Raw genomic sequence first — 15,051 nt, 5'->3', positions numbered from 1 at the left:
TCGTGAGGGTCAGAACAAAGATTAAACGTTAAACAGAGACTCGTGCCTTGGAGGTCAACTCAGCACTCGGCTCCGAAACCTTCCAGACGTCGAACTTTGGTTTCTTCATGACTTCAAAACACGAGCTGATGTCACACCGGTGCAGCTAATAATATGGTTTCTTCTGTTTTACATTTCAGAACAGCAAAGATGACGACCGATCCCTGGCTCTCATTGACTCCACGCCCCCGCCGACCCCCCGGGCGCTGCGTCTGGACAGGATGGCCCTCACGCACCCGGGGGCCATGCTGGACGACCCCCGGGAGTTCCGCAGGTAGCGCAGCGTTGGCAGATCCATGGCCGTGTCGCGTCTCGGCGCGTGTTCTTAACAGTGTTACTAGTTACTTCATTAAAAAGTAACTCAGTTAGTAACTCAGTTACTTAGACCAAAAAGTAATGCGTTACTAAGAAAAGTAACTTTTTAGTTTACTCCAGTAAGGTACGTGACCTGGAGAAAGAAGTTCATGATCAACTTCAGTGTTTTCACTTTTTATCAGCAGCAGTGTTGTGCTAGTTACTGAAAAATAGTAACTAGTTACCATTACTAGTTAGTTCATTAAAAAGTAACTAATTAATTTAATTTCATTTCATTTTATTCTTTATTTCATTCAAAAATTCAAAATTCAATTCAAAAAATTAAACAAACAAGAAAGAAGAAAACTTATCTAATCTGCCCCTTTTTCCAAGAAATAAATTCAAAAATGACATCAATTACAAATAAAAAAAACAACAACTAAGTAAACTAAGTAAAAAAACTACGTCTATGGGTATGACAATCAAACTTGACATACTAACTCAGCTAGACCAAAAAGTAATGCGTTACTAAGAAAAGTAACTTTTTAGTTACTTTAAATAAAAACATTATTTTAAATGCTCCCATTAACGCCCCTCTAGCCTTTATTTCAGCAGGTACTGTATGGATTTACATTGTGCATCGTGTTCTGCATTTTAAACATTCTCCCCGCTTCTTCACTTCCTGTGTCGATAACGTTGGTAGCTTAGCAACAAGCTGAGAACGGCCAATGAGCTTCAGCAGCAGCTTGATAAATCGTTCATTACAGTCTCAGATATAATCCATGGTGTCGGTTTATAAGAATCTTTTTGCCCAGAAGAAAAAAGAGCGACAACAACGACCCATAACTATTTCCTTCTCTCGAAAAAACAAAGCTGCACCGCGACTTTAGGAGAAAAAGACGCTACAGAGTCAGGATGCAGCGGCAGTCAGAAGTGAAATACGTGCGAAGCGGTGCTGATCTCCGCAATTTGAAGCCTTCTATAATAATTGTAAAAAGAATTTCACTTATCACGGGTTCTTTTTGGAACGTAACCCCTGCGAAAAACCAGGGATTACTGTAATGACAATATCTCCACGTTGTGAAACTCTCCTTCTCTTGGCTCATGACCGTCATGTTTTTCAGAGTTCAAAAAGCTTCACTGTAGCCAGAAATAACGGAGTAACGCACCGTTTGGTAATGGTAATTGCGTTACTGAATTTAAAAAGTAATGCGTTAGAGTATTAGTTACCGCAAAACTAACAGCGTTACTGTAACGCGTTACTAAATAACACGTTAGTCCCAACACGTGTTCTGAACCTCTGGGTCTCCTCCAGTCTCTCCGCAGACGGCAGCAGCTCCAACAGCAGCCAGGACTCTCTCCACAAGTCCAGCAAGAAGAAAAGCATCAAGTCTTCCATCGGCCGCCTCTTTGGGAAGAAGGAGAAGGGACGGATGGGCCAGCCGGGCCGCGACGGCTCCGCGTCTCTCGGTAAACATGCGGGAGACGAGGGGGGGGTGAGACTTTAGACGTGTCTGAGCCGCTCTGGCGCCGTTTGACCTCCCTGTATCTCCACCTGTATCTCCGTCAGCATCTACGCCCTCGGAGGACATGGCCTCTGCAGACGCCATGGGGATGAACAAGACGGGAACGCTCGGCCCTGCAGATAAAGATCGACGCAGCAAGAAGAAGTGAGAGAATTCTCTTGTTTTATTTGAAGGTTTCTCTTTAACTTCCCAGTTTGGAGGCAGAGAGATGGAGGTGGAGTCTAGGGCTGGGCGATATGGACCAAAAGTCATATCTCGATATTTTCTAGCTGAATGGCGATATTCGATATGTATCGATATTTTTTCTGTGCCATAATTGGGGTTTCCCCCAAAGCATTATAGCATAGCATCTCTGTTAGCTTCATTTTTTTCTGAAGGAAACCCTTAAAAAAACAGTCAGTTTTAATACAAAGCCTCGTGCCAAATGTCACACAGGTTCCTTTATTAACAGAGGTCTGCACAATATCAAAATGTATAAAACAAATGAAATAAAAATAAACTGCCTGCATATATAGAATAAAAAGCTTCTTGAATAAAATAAAACAAATATCCCTTTCCTGCATAACAGTTAAATTAAAATACACTGTGCAATTAATACAATATAGACAGTAACAGGCAGACTTTTCCACTGAGGTTGACAGTTGTGCAAATAATAAAACATTTGTGCAAATCTCAAATAAAACATTCAAGTCAATTTGTCACAAAATAAGCTATATCAAAATCATAATTTTTTTTTTTTAAATCGATATAAACGATATTGTCTCGTACCATATCGCGTTTGAAAATATATCGATATATATTAAAATATCGATATATCGCCCAGCCCTAGTGGAGGTATGGAGGAAGGAGGAGAGAGTTTGAAGTGAATTAAACTTTGTTGTTCCTCCTCCTCAGGCATGAGCTGCTGGAGGAAGCCTGTCGTCAGGGACTACCGTTTGCCTCCTGGGACGGACCGACCGTGGTGTCCTGGTTGGAGGTAAGAGATCACGGTTAGGGATCAACGTATGGATCCAAATACCACGTCTTGACCCGTCTGTCTCTTCTCCGTCCAGCTGTGGGTGGGGATGCCGGCCTGGTACGTGGCGGCCTGCCGCGCCAACGTGAAGAGCGGCGCCATCATGGCCAACCTGTCGGACACGGAGATCCAGAGGGAGATCGGCATCAGCAACCCGCTGCACCGCCTCAAGCTGCGCCTGGCCATCCAGGAGATGGTGTCGCTCACCAGCCCGTCGGCGCCGGCCAGCACGCGCTCCGTGAGCCCCAAGTTTAACTCTCTCACTCGCCGTAAACAACTGGCATGTGCTCACGATGTTAAAAGAGTCCTGAAACGATCTCAAGCAGAGGACTGAAACCGGTCAAAACAGATCTGGGATGGTTGGAGGAATGTTGTTGAGAATAATAGAATAGAATAGAATAGAATAGAATAGAATAGAATAGAATAGAATAGAATAGAATAGAATAGACTTTATTGTCATTGTGCTCAGGTTACAACGAGATTGGTTGGGATGTTCTCACCAAAGTGCAAAGGAAGCAAAAATAAGACGAATAAATAAATATGAAAAGCACAGTATAAAAACATAAAAGCAATACAAACAATGTCTGGTAAAGTGCAACAAACTGTCTGTTCTGTTATGTTATGTTGTGTATTATTTAACAATCTAATGGCCCAGGGATAGTAGGTGTTTTTGAATATTGTTGTTTAAAAACTCTTAATCAGACAAAAAAAACTAAAACGGTCGCAACGTACAAAAGTAAGGTTTATAAAATGCTCAGTGTGAGATACAGGTTAAGGATGAAGCTAAATTAGATTATATTAGATCTTTATTGTCATTGTTATATAACAACAAATCTAAAAATCTCATCAGTCAGTGCTAAAAAATAAATAGATAAATACTATAGTATATAAAACATTTACACACAACATAAAATAAAACAAATTACTTATTAAAACCAATAAATAATTAAAAATAGCCTACGCATGCACACAGTCCTTCATATCATATGAAGGATTGTGAAATGATATAAATGACTACGTTTACATGCAGTCAAAATTCGGGTTATTGCTAATATTCCGGTTACTGAAACATTCGGAATATTCCGTTTACATGCGTGAGCAAACAGGGTTATCCCTGTTTACATGGTAATTAATCATTTGGGATATCTGGATCAAACCAGCGACGCGCGGAGAACATCATGACGCAATTACCGTCATTTCCGCTTCTTCTTCCTGTATCCAAATTCAAAACAAATGCTGCTTCGCGCAACTTTTCGCTCACGTTCTTGTAAATCTGGCTATCCCGGTACTTTCTACCGTCTACAAATGCAGAAATGTTCATATCCTTCATTACATTTATGAAGTGATTAGTCTCCTCCTGGTCTTGTGTTTCTCCGTGTTTATAAGAACTTCCTGGACTCAAAAGACCAGGATTCCTTGCAAACAGAGCATGCGCAGAAAACAAATTCATGTTCCGTTTGATGGGGATATTCTGTTTGGCGTTTTCATGACCCAATATTCGGTTTTTAATAGGAGTAACCCAGGGGACATATTCGGGTTTTTAAAAACCTGAATATGAGCAAATTCGGGTTTTTAAAAGGGGTTTTTGGTGCAAAACCAGGTTATTGCTAATATTCGGGTTTTAAAAGGGTTATTGACTTCATGTAAACTCAGTCAATGTCAAGATAGTACTTAAACATTAAAATAATAAAACTGATGCATGAAAATAAATAAATACACCGTTATTGATAAAGTTTCATCCATCCATCCATTTTCATCTATTCCACTTTAAAACAATAACTGTTTTTTCAAGATTACATGGGAACAATTGATTAGCCTGACCAACATCCCCTCGGCGAGTTTGAACCTGCCGCCTCGCTGTCAGGTGTCTGTCCTTCAGGGGTTCAGGTGTGAGTCCTACCTGCCGCCAGTTGTCCTTTCCTCACGAAGGAGCAACAAAAACACGGCCATGCTGCAGAGTTTAACTCTCCGTAAAGTAGAGGGGAGAAAACAACTTGGTCTTGATTAAAATCACTATAAAAGCAAATAATTATAAAAATAATAATAATAAAATGAAGTCAACATCCATTAGTTATTAACGAGAATGATTCGAGGCGCGTGCAGCTGATGGACGTCCTCGTCTGATTGTTGAGCTTGGATCAGGGTCCAGATTACAGTCCGTCTTGGCTCCTCCTCCTCCTCCTCCTCCTCCTCCTCCTCCTCCTCCTCCTCTCCTCCTCCTCCTCCTCCTCTTCCTCATCCTCTCCTCCCCTTCTCTTCCTCCTCCTCCTCCTCCTCTTCCTCCTCTTCCTCCTCCTCCTTCTCTGCACTCTGCTTTTATTTATTTGCATAAATTTTAAAAAGAAAACTCCCGCACACGTTCTTCTCACCAGACTACTGTTTTATTGGGCCAACGTTTCGGTCATCGACCTTTCTCAAGGCATCAAACAGATCAGAACCAAAGCTTGTCTATTATAGGCTGGTAGGACTATGTGGTCCAATCAGGCGCCGCCACACCTACACCTGAGCACCTTCAAACAAGGTCACATACCGAAGTACAGTCAGTATGTATCTCCAAAACACAGAGAAAAAAAGAAAAGAAACACAACACCCACACTATGGATGCACGAAATACATCAGTCGAATCCAAAGGTATAATCATTAAAAAGGGAAGATGATTATACCTGTAAAGTGTCAATCAATTTAAAATATTTGCAATGAGGGAAGAGAGTCACACAGCAAAAATCCTATCTAAGTGTTCTGATCTCAGTATGACAAGTAGGGAGAATGAATGTCCTGTAAAAACACAGAGTATATCAAAAATGATCATGAAGAGAACATCTTAGAATAAATAGGAGTCAGGCCCAGTCTCCTAATCCACCCAATTCCTAGAGAAAGGAAGGGAAAGGAGAACTGGTCAAATTCAACTCACAAATAGTTTAAAGATTAAAAAAGGTGAATAAATATATATATAAATATACACACATTACACAAATTATACATATAGAAACTGGCTCTCATTATTGTTGGGAAGTGTGAGGAAGGAAACTACACATGATAAAACCAAATCATAACATAACACTCAAAGCACTTTCAGCAGCAACTTTGGATTTATTTGCATAAGAAATCAGTGACATAATCAGTCGTGCAGAAGTATCAATCACACTTAGCTTGAGGCCCGAGCACATGTGTCAGTTGTCGTTAGCTCACAGAAACTGTCTGAATCACCATGGCAGCAGGAAAACAGTTTGTTCTTGTGGGTTTTTTTTTTTTTTTTTTTACTTAAGTGAAAGAAAACAAAACAAACTAGTGGAGTGAGGCACGGTAGTTTGTTTTTTTTCTTCTTCTCCTTCAGTCTGACAGCTTCCTTTCTTGTGTCCACATGACTGCAGTCCACCAGTAACGTGTGGATGACCCACGCGGAGATGGAGTCCCTGAACGCAGCCACCAAGCCTCCGGTCAGTCCCTGTCCCGTCCTCCGTCTCCCCGATCCCCCGTTCACGGCCACCATTACTGATCTGATTCAAGTTGAGCGTCTCGTCTGATCTGAATCCTGTTGATGAGTCTCTCCCCTTCCTCCTCTTCTCTCCGTATTTCTTTTTTTACACCTCTCCGTTGATCTTTTTTCTGTCTGTCGTTCTGTGGGCCCAGGCCGTAGTGTCGAGCATCTTCTCTTCCCCCCCGTGTCCGTCGTTTCGGTGTGAACTGCTTCCGACTAATTACCCGTTCACTAACACACTGTTCCTCACTTTTGTCCTCTTTTCCTGCTGCTGTTACTTCTCCCCCATTTGCTTCTCCTCCATCATCTTTCCATCTGCTCACCTGGCTCTCGCCCCTGGCTTCCCTTTCCCCCTCACCACCACCTCCCCTTCACCCTCTCTGGCTCCGTCTCTCTCTATCTCTCTCTCTCTTTCTGCCTCTTCTCTCCTCTTCTGTCGCTCCAGGAGCTGAAGGAGTTCAGCTGGGACCAGGTAGGAATCAGCCGCCGTTTCTTTGACCTTTGAGAGTTAACGTGAAGTTATTATTATTTATGTTTATTTGATATGGACATAGCAATTACATTGGACAAACCAGATGTATTGTGTTTTAGCACAGGTGCTAATTCGCAACACTTGTCCTTAGGCAGCTTTTGAAAAGAATAGAGAGCAATAATATATTAAGATAACAAGAATGGGAAAAAATTAAATAAAAAAATAAATAAATGAAAAAAACAAACAAACAACAAAACAATTGGAAAGGAAATCAAAGAAATACAAACAATTTTCAATTAGAAACATAAAAAGACAACAAAGCAAGCAGTCAACAAGTTAAGAACTATTCATGTGTACACTGCTGTTTAGAGTTTAACCACTGTTTGAGTCCTTTGTTAAAAGCTTGTGTATTGGTCAATGTTTTGGGAGAAAATCGATTAAGGCTCGAAAGTGGTCGGCTGCACCAAAATGAATCACACACACACACACTCGCTTTTGCTATAATGATATATGAACCTTTATTACCAGCCAGAAAAGCAAGAATTTGCATAGAAGACACACACACAATTACTCTTTTTGCTAGGATAAGGTGTCAAGTTATCCCCCACAAATGGCAGAGCAATATTACACACACACAATTACACAGGGCCAAGGCCTTATACTCTTACCTCGACACACAAGACTGGAGAGCCGAACAGTCCTAGCAGAGTAGCCAAAAAACCCCCGCTGGGCGTTGTGCACTAGACCCGCAGCTGACTCTGACCCGGACTTCCAGCTGTCCCGTCTTTATACCTTTTTTACTCAGCACCTTGCGGGGGGGAGGGCCCATTCGCCCCCCCCCGCCCGCAAGTTCTCAAAATAAGTCTCGCCTCACACGGGAGCAAAATCCCGTGTGAACTAGCACCTCTCTCACAGTTTACATTTATTATGATAAACAGCAGGTGCATGGCTGATTAAAGCTGTGTTTTGGGAATTCAGGGCATTTCAGGACACAAAATTTATTTTTCTCCCTTCAGTCTCTAATTTTAACTCAGTGGGTAGAGAGTTCCAAAGTTTTGCCCCCTTAACAGAGAGAGCAGACTGGCAGAAAGAAGTCTTGCATTGTGGGATGAGACAGTCCCCACTAGTGGATGCTCGTGTGGTCGCTCTGCGAGAGCTGTGACGCCTAAAGGCGGGAATATACTCTACGTTGGTGCCTGCGTACCCTGCGTACGCGTCTGTTCGGCTCCCAGCGTACCTCGCGTACCACACGACGAGAACGCGTCATACCGGTGGTGACCAATAGGGGGCAGTAAGCAGAGCAACAGTTGGAAAAGCTACTTATATTAAGTAGCAGAAGTAGTAGCAGCAGCAGCGGCAGCAGATTAGAAAAACGTTTACAGGACAATATTGGATGATGTAGGAGATTATAATATCGTGTGAATGTGTTTGAATGTGTATGAATGTTGGTGGTGTTCTGAGGGGCCGTTTGGCGCGATATGGCAGCCACGCTTCCGTCAGTCTGCAGGGCAGCTGTGGCTACAGACGGAGCTAACACCGGGAGGATGTGTGTGAATGAATAATGATCTCTGTAAAGCTCTGGGTGCCTTGAAGGGGGCTAAAGAAAACCACAGCATTATTATTATTATTATTATTACTCTTTATTAATTTGTATTACTTATTTATATTACTTTTTTACCCCCTTCCCTGTGTGTGTCTGTGTACTTCTGCTACGTGAGTTTCCCCGTTGAGGGAGTAATAAAGGACTATTTTATCTTATCTTATTATTATTGCTTATTATCAAAAATGGATAGTCTGTCCAGACTAATTTATCCGGCATTCTCCTTACCCATCTCAACAAGAATGACGAAACAATAAATACAGTTAATTTTAAGTTCATGGAGAAATAGATGTCAATATATAAGAAAGATTAACATGGTAAAAAACTATGATGATGTTGAATGTGATCGATTTCAATATTATGAATTGTGTCTTGAAACTGGAGTCAATTTACTCCCGTCAATTGACTCCGGGAGCCGGCGTGTCCCTCCGCGGTACTCCCGGGGACTCTAGTCCCGCAGCACCAGTGAGTATTTTCACCGGACATTTTGACCGGAGAGATTATAAAATACCGGACTTCGGCATATTTTACCGGACAACGGAAACCCTGAGGGGAAGTTAACCTGCATGGGGAACTTTCTCCAGCTGAGAGCAGCATAATCGTGCCAGCTGGGATCAGACCGGGAACAGCGATACTAGCGGCCAGAGCGAGAACTGCAGGTCACGTACGCGTTCAGTGTCTTTTTGAGAACGTGCACCTTGACGCGTCAAATGAACGCAGGATACGCAGGATACGTGTGACGTGACGTCACACGTATCCTGCGTCGCGCGTACGCGTTCTGAACGGCAAGTATATACAGCCCTTAACGACCACGTCAGAGAACAGTGTTGACACATGATTATTTAAACATTTAAAGAAACATTTTAAAATACTGAGGTTAATAAAATGTTCAAAAGTGAGGAGGTTGTGTTTCCTTAAGATGCAGCAGTGATGCCATTTCATTGGTTTTTGGTCCATGATTCAAGTGTTTGAGTTTGTTGGTGAGACTCCTTGTCTTAGTCACGTGGAGCCCAGCATGATTCAGCGTCCATCACGTGTGTCCCCCCCTCAGATCCTGGCCTACGGCGATATGAATCACGAGTGGGTGGGCAACGACTGGCTGCCCAGCCTGGGCCTGCCGCAGTACCGCAGCTACTTCATGGAGTCCCTGGTGGACGCCCGCATGCTGGACCACCTGACCAAGAAGGAGCTGAGAGGACAGCTCAAGATGGTGGACAGTTTCCACAGGTACACCTGCACGCCCACCAGCCGCAACTTTAGTGATTCCACTTCACTTTTTATTGAAAGTTTTGAGAGATGACAGATACATCATGAAATTAAATTACATTAAAAGAAAAAAAGAAAACAGCCAAACAAAAGAAAAAGAAGGAAAAGAGGGGACATATAGTCCAAACAGTTCTATAGTTAAACTTAAACAGTTGTAGATCTTTCTTCAGAATCAGAATCATGTTTATTTGGGCAAGTCAGGTCAAACAAGTCAGGGAATTTGACTTGGTTATTTTTGCTCACTGTTCAGTAAATAGTCAAATAGACAAATGAAAGCTTTTATTAACATATATAGAATTTTTTTTAACCCTTGTACTGTCTTTGTGTCAAAATGACCTAATTCTCCTATCCTTCTTTCCTCCTGCTCTCTCCTTCCTTCTTTCCTGGTTTTCTCCCTTCCTTCCTTCTTTCCTGGTTTTCTCCCTTCCTTCTTTCTTTCCTTCCTTCCTTCCTTCCTTCCTTCCATCCTTCCTTCCTTCCTTCCATCCTTCTTTTCTCCCTTCCTTCTTTCCTTCTTTTCTTTCTTCCTTCTTTACTCCCTTCATTTCTTCCTTCTTTTTTCCCTTCTTTCCTTCTTTCCTGGTTTTCTCCCTTCCTTCTTTCTTTCCTTCCTTCCTTCCTTCCTTCCTTCCTTCCTTCCTTCCTTCCTTCCTTCCTTCCTTCCTTCCTTCCTTCCTTCCTTCCTTCCTTCCTTCCTTCCTTCCTTCCTTCCTTCCTTCCTTCCATCCTTCTTTTCTCCCTTCCTTCTTTCCTTCTTTTCTTTCTTCCTTCTTTACTTCCTTCATTTCTTCCTTCTTTTCTCCCTTCCTTCCTTCTTTCCTGGTTTTCTCCCTTCCTTCTTTCCTCCCTTCCTTCCTTCCTTCCTTCCTTCCTTCCTTCCTTCCTTCCTTCCTTCCTTCCTTCCTTCCTTCCTTCCTTCCTTCCTTCCTTCCTTCCTTCCTTCTTCCCTTCCTCCTTCCTTGACCCGAAAACAGCAAGGGTTAAAGTGAAAGGTGCAGCAGTATGAGGTAGACATGGTTATTGAAAGGTGCATTGTTACAGCATATGATTGTGGTTATTGTTATTATTATTATTATTATTATTATTATTATTATTATTATTATTATTATTATTATTATTATTATTATTATTATTATTATTATTATTATTATTATTGTTATTATTGCACAGTGGTTGATTACTCCGAGACTCTATGAGTGATGAGAGTTCATCAGAACAACAGCTCGGGGGAAGAAACTGTCTCTGAGTCTGGAGGTTTTGGCGTACAGTTCTCTGTAGAGCCGTCCAGAGGGGAGGAGTTCAGACAGACTGTGTCCTGGGTGTGAGGAGTCTGGTCCTGGTCCTGGACCGGTACAGGTCCAGGTACAGGTACAGGTCCTGGTCCTGGTTCTGGGTGTGAGGGGTCTGGTCCTGGTCCTGGACCGGTACAGGTCCAGGTCCTGGTCCTGGGTGTGAGGGGTCTGCAGAGATGTTTCCTGCCCGTTTCCTGGTCCTGGACCGGTACAGGTCCTGGATAGATGGGAGGTTAGTCCCAGTTATCCTCCCTGCAGACCTGATTATCCGTTGCAGTCTGTTCTGTCTAGTTCGGTGGCCGATCCGAACCAGACAGTGATGGACGTGCAGAGAACAGACTGTATGATGGCAGAGTAGCAGGGGGTCAAGATCTTCCAGTCTTTGTCACCGTTCTCCTTTAAATACGGCCCATTTTTCCCGTTTCTCTCCTAGTTGGGTTTCGTCTGTACGTCAACTTTTCAATCACATACAGCACTGTCTCAGAAAATTATAATATTGTGATTTTCTGTAATGCAATTACAAAAACAAAATGTCATACATTCTTGATTCATTATGAATCAACTGAAATATTGCAAGCCTTTTATTATTTTAATATTGCTGATCATGGCTTACAGCTTAAGAAAACTCAAATATCCTATCTCAAAAAATTTGAATATTCTGGGAATCTTAATCTTAAACTGTAAACCATAATCAGCATCCATAAGCAACAACCATAAGCAATATTAAAATAATAAAAGGCTTGCAATATTTCAGTTGATTTGTAATGAATCCAGAATGTTTGACATTTTTGTTTTTTTAATTGCATTACAGAAAATAAAGAACTTTATCACAATATTCTAATTTTCTGAGACAGTCCTGTAAATTCCTTCTACAATCTGAAACCATTGATCTTGAGTAAGAGAGTCCTGTTTTCTACCAGCTTGTTTGTACATTTCCTTCCCCAGGTTACAGAGATACAGTACTGTACAAGTCTTAGGTATCTTATAGCCAAGTATTTTCTGTAGTCAATCATGTATCATTATCCAAAACTGTTATTTTATCACATGTCCAAATCACATGAGCGTGATCTGCTCATGCTCTTGTTGGCCTCAGTGTGTGCGGCATGAAAAGTTACAGACGGCTCAAAAATGTGTTTTCAGCTTCTGTTTTTGTTCCTGAAAGGCTGTGGTCTACAGCCTTTCAGGAACAAAAACAGAAGCTGAAAACACATTTTTGGGGTGTCCAACACCAGTCCTCGTGGGCCGGTGTCCCGCATGCTCTAGCTGTTTCCCTGCTTCATCAACAGAGGCACCAGCAGGCGTGGAGGACCAGGGTCCGACGCCTGCGCTGTGGCCTCTAGACTCTAGACTAGACCACAGAGAGTGAAAAACACAGCTTTGGTTAACCTGCTTGACTCTCTTCCAGGGTCAGTATGCATTACGGCATCATGTGTCTCAAGCGGCTGAACTACGATCGCAAAGAGCTGGAGAGGAGGAGAGAAGACAGCGCCCACCAGAACAAAGGTGAGCTCTCTCAGCCCTGCAGCAGATGTGGGACTCACTGTCACACTTGGCTTCTCCATCCAGGTTGCTTATCGCTTGTTTACTCAGTGATTATTATACTGTTGATCTTTTTTTTTCCATATAAACACTTTGGTTGCCAAGAGAAACCTGGCAGAGCCAGGGAAACCAGGAGGATTTCCAAAAGTGAAATAAATATCCGAGATGAAAACTTGAACGTCCTCAGAAAGAAGGAAAAGAAAAAAACTACGAGATCGTTTCACTTTTGCTGGATTTAACTTGATTCCAACAGTGAACCGCGTTTCTGAGCTTATTTTCACATCCAAACACTGAGTTATAGTTCCTCGGCTCTCAAGCGCAGTGTGCAATTTCTATCTTCTTGATCATGATTGTGTCTCCAAAGTGCCCGAATATGACAGTATGGTTATTTATATTAGTTTTTTTTTTTCTAGATGTTCATAAATTAATGATTTTTCTCTCTTTACTAAAGATGTTTAGTGGAAAACTAATACTTTTCTTGTGTAAAATATTCCTTTCAGGTTGTGATTGTAGTACTAAAAGTGCACACATACAAGACTGTCTCAGAAAATTATAATATTGTGATAAAGTTCTTTATTTTCTGTAATTAAAAAAAACAAAAATGTCATACATTCTGGATTCATTACAAATCAACTGAAATATTGCAAGACTTTTATTATTTTAATATTGCTGATTATGGCTTACAGTTTAAGATTAAGATTCCCAGAATATTCAAATTTTTTGAGATAGGATATTTGAGTTTTCTTAAACTGTAAGCCATGATCAGCAATATTAAAATAATAAAAGGCTTGCAATATTTCAGTTGATTTGTAATGAATCCAGAATGTATGACATTTTTGCATTACAGAAAATCACAATATTCAAATTTTCTGAGACAGTCCTGTATATTCTGTAGTTTTTTTTTCTAGATGTTCATAAATTAATGATTTTTCTCTCTTGACTAAAGCACTTTAGTGGAAAACTAATACTTTTCTTGTGTAAAATATTCCTTTCATGTTGTGATTGTAGTACTAAAAGTGCACACATACAGGACTGTCTCAGAAAATTAGAATATTGTGATAAAGTTCTTTATTTTCTGTAATTAAAAAAACAAAAATGTCATACATTCTGGATTCATTACAAATCAACTGAAATATTGCAAGCCTTTTATTATTTTAATATTGCTGATCATGGTTTACAGCTTAAGAAAACTCAAATATCCTATCTCCAAATTTGAATATTCTGGGAATCTTAATCTTAAACTGTAAGCCATAATCAGCAATATTAAAATAATAAAAGGCTTGCAATATTTCAGTTGATTTGTAATGAATCCAGAATGTATGACATTTTTGTTTTTTTTAATTGCATTACAGAAAATAAAGGACTTTATCACAATATTCTAATTTTCTGAGACAGTCCTGTAGATTTATATCAATCTCAGTTGTTAAACAAACCCAATTTTCTTTCTCTGATTCTGCAGGAAACGTGCAATTATAATCATGTATTTTATTTACTTTGGCCTTCATTGCAGAATTGGACAGTACTGTCCTGTGAAGTCCAGATGTAGCATCTGCAAAGCAGGAACATTTCACCCTTTCACTATTTCTGTTCATTACTCAATCACATTCACCAGCATGTGCAAACCGCTCACAAAGAAGCGTTAATCACGCTGAAGAGACGTTCACGTCCGCCCAGCTCCGACTGGAGGAAGCTTGTAAAAACATTGAGAGGACAAATGTGTTTCCTGCCTCATCTCCCCGTCTCCTCCTCTCCTCTCCTCTCCTCCCAGATGTGATGGTCTGGTCCAACGAGCGCGTGATGTGCTGGATGCAGGCCATCGGTCTGAAGGAGTACGCCGACAACCTGCGCGAGAGCGGCGTCCACGGGGCTCTGCTGGCGCTGGACGACACGTTTGACTACACCGACCTGGCCCTGCTGCTGCAGATCCCCAACCAGAACACGCAGGTACGGCACCGGCCGTCGGCACCCGCTCATCAACACGCTGAACTGGTTCTACTTAAAATCAACAACGATGAATTTAAAAGGCAAATGAAGTTGTATGTGCCGGCTTTTGCAGAGCCAAGGCCGAGTTGTGTAAAAAAGAGATGACATGTAGGACATCAATTCTAAATGAATATGTCACTATTCATTTAAACGAGATGTGACAAATCGTGAGATATTTCCAACTCTATAAACACGTTACTCTGCAGTAAAGAACGCAAAGCAATTGAGCAAGTTAATAAGATCAAGTTACCTGGAATAGTATTGGATAACAAACTTTCATGTTCAGAACATATCGATCACATTACGAAGAAAATGGGTGAAAGTATTGCAGTAACAAGGAAATGTTCCAAGTTTGTTGAACCAGATACTCTGAACCAAGTCATTAAGTCTCTAGTGTTGTCCCATCTGGACTATTGCCCAATTATTTGGTCATCTGCAGGCACCAAAGATATTAAAAAACTTCAAATTGCACAGAACAAAGCAGCTAGGATTGCTTTAAATTGTTCACTGCATGCAAATATCTTAAAAATGCATCAGCATTTATCAT

At 41.3% G+C, this 15,051-nt stretch overlaps 1 protein-coding gene across 2 annotated transcripts in view; it reads left to right on the top strand.

The window, feature by feature from the left end:
- Positions 1 to 15,051, top strand: part of ppfia3 (PTPRF interacting protein alpha 3) — a 65,846-nt gene that overhangs the window by 38,017 nt on the left and 12,778 nt on the right. Inside the window, exons 19-28 of one of the 2 annotated variants that reach the window (XM_061711117.1) lie at positions 180 to 313; positions 1,649 to 1,803; positions 1,904 to 2,003; positions 2,754 to 2,835; positions 2,912 to 3,112; positions 6,246 to 6,311; positions 6,798 to 6,824; positions 9,476 to 9,651; positions 12,388 to 12,485; positions 14,290 to 14,465. In XM_061711117.1, coding sequence (XP_061567101.1) covers positions 180 to 313; positions 1,649 to 1,803; positions 1,904 to 2,003; positions 2,754 to 2,835; positions 2,912 to 3,112; positions 6,246 to 6,311; positions 6,798 to 6,824; positions 9,476 to 9,651; positions 12,388 to 12,485; positions 14,290 to 14,465 — 1,215 coding nt within the window. Of the gene's footprint in view, positions 1 to 179; positions 314 to 1,648; positions 1,804 to 1,903; positions 2,004 to 2,753; positions 2,836 to 2,911; positions 3,113 to 6,245; positions 6,312 to 6,504; positions 6,825 to 9,475; positions 9,652 to 12,387; positions 12,486 to 14,289; positions 14,466 to 15,051 lie in introns of those variants that run through there. The other variant, XM_061711118.1, reaches the window with a different exon arrangement.

This window comes from Cololabis saira, chromosome 21 (genome assembly GCF_033807715.1).
Source record: "Cololabis saira isolate AMF1-May2022 chromosome 21, fColSai1.1, whole genome shotgun sequence".
Lineage (NCBI taxonomy): Eukaryota > Metazoa > Chordata > Actinopteri > Beloniformes > Belonidae > Cololabis > Cololabis saira.
The sequence above is the reverse complement of the archived record's forward strand: the minus strand, read 5'-3'. Positions and strand labels throughout refer to the sequence as shown.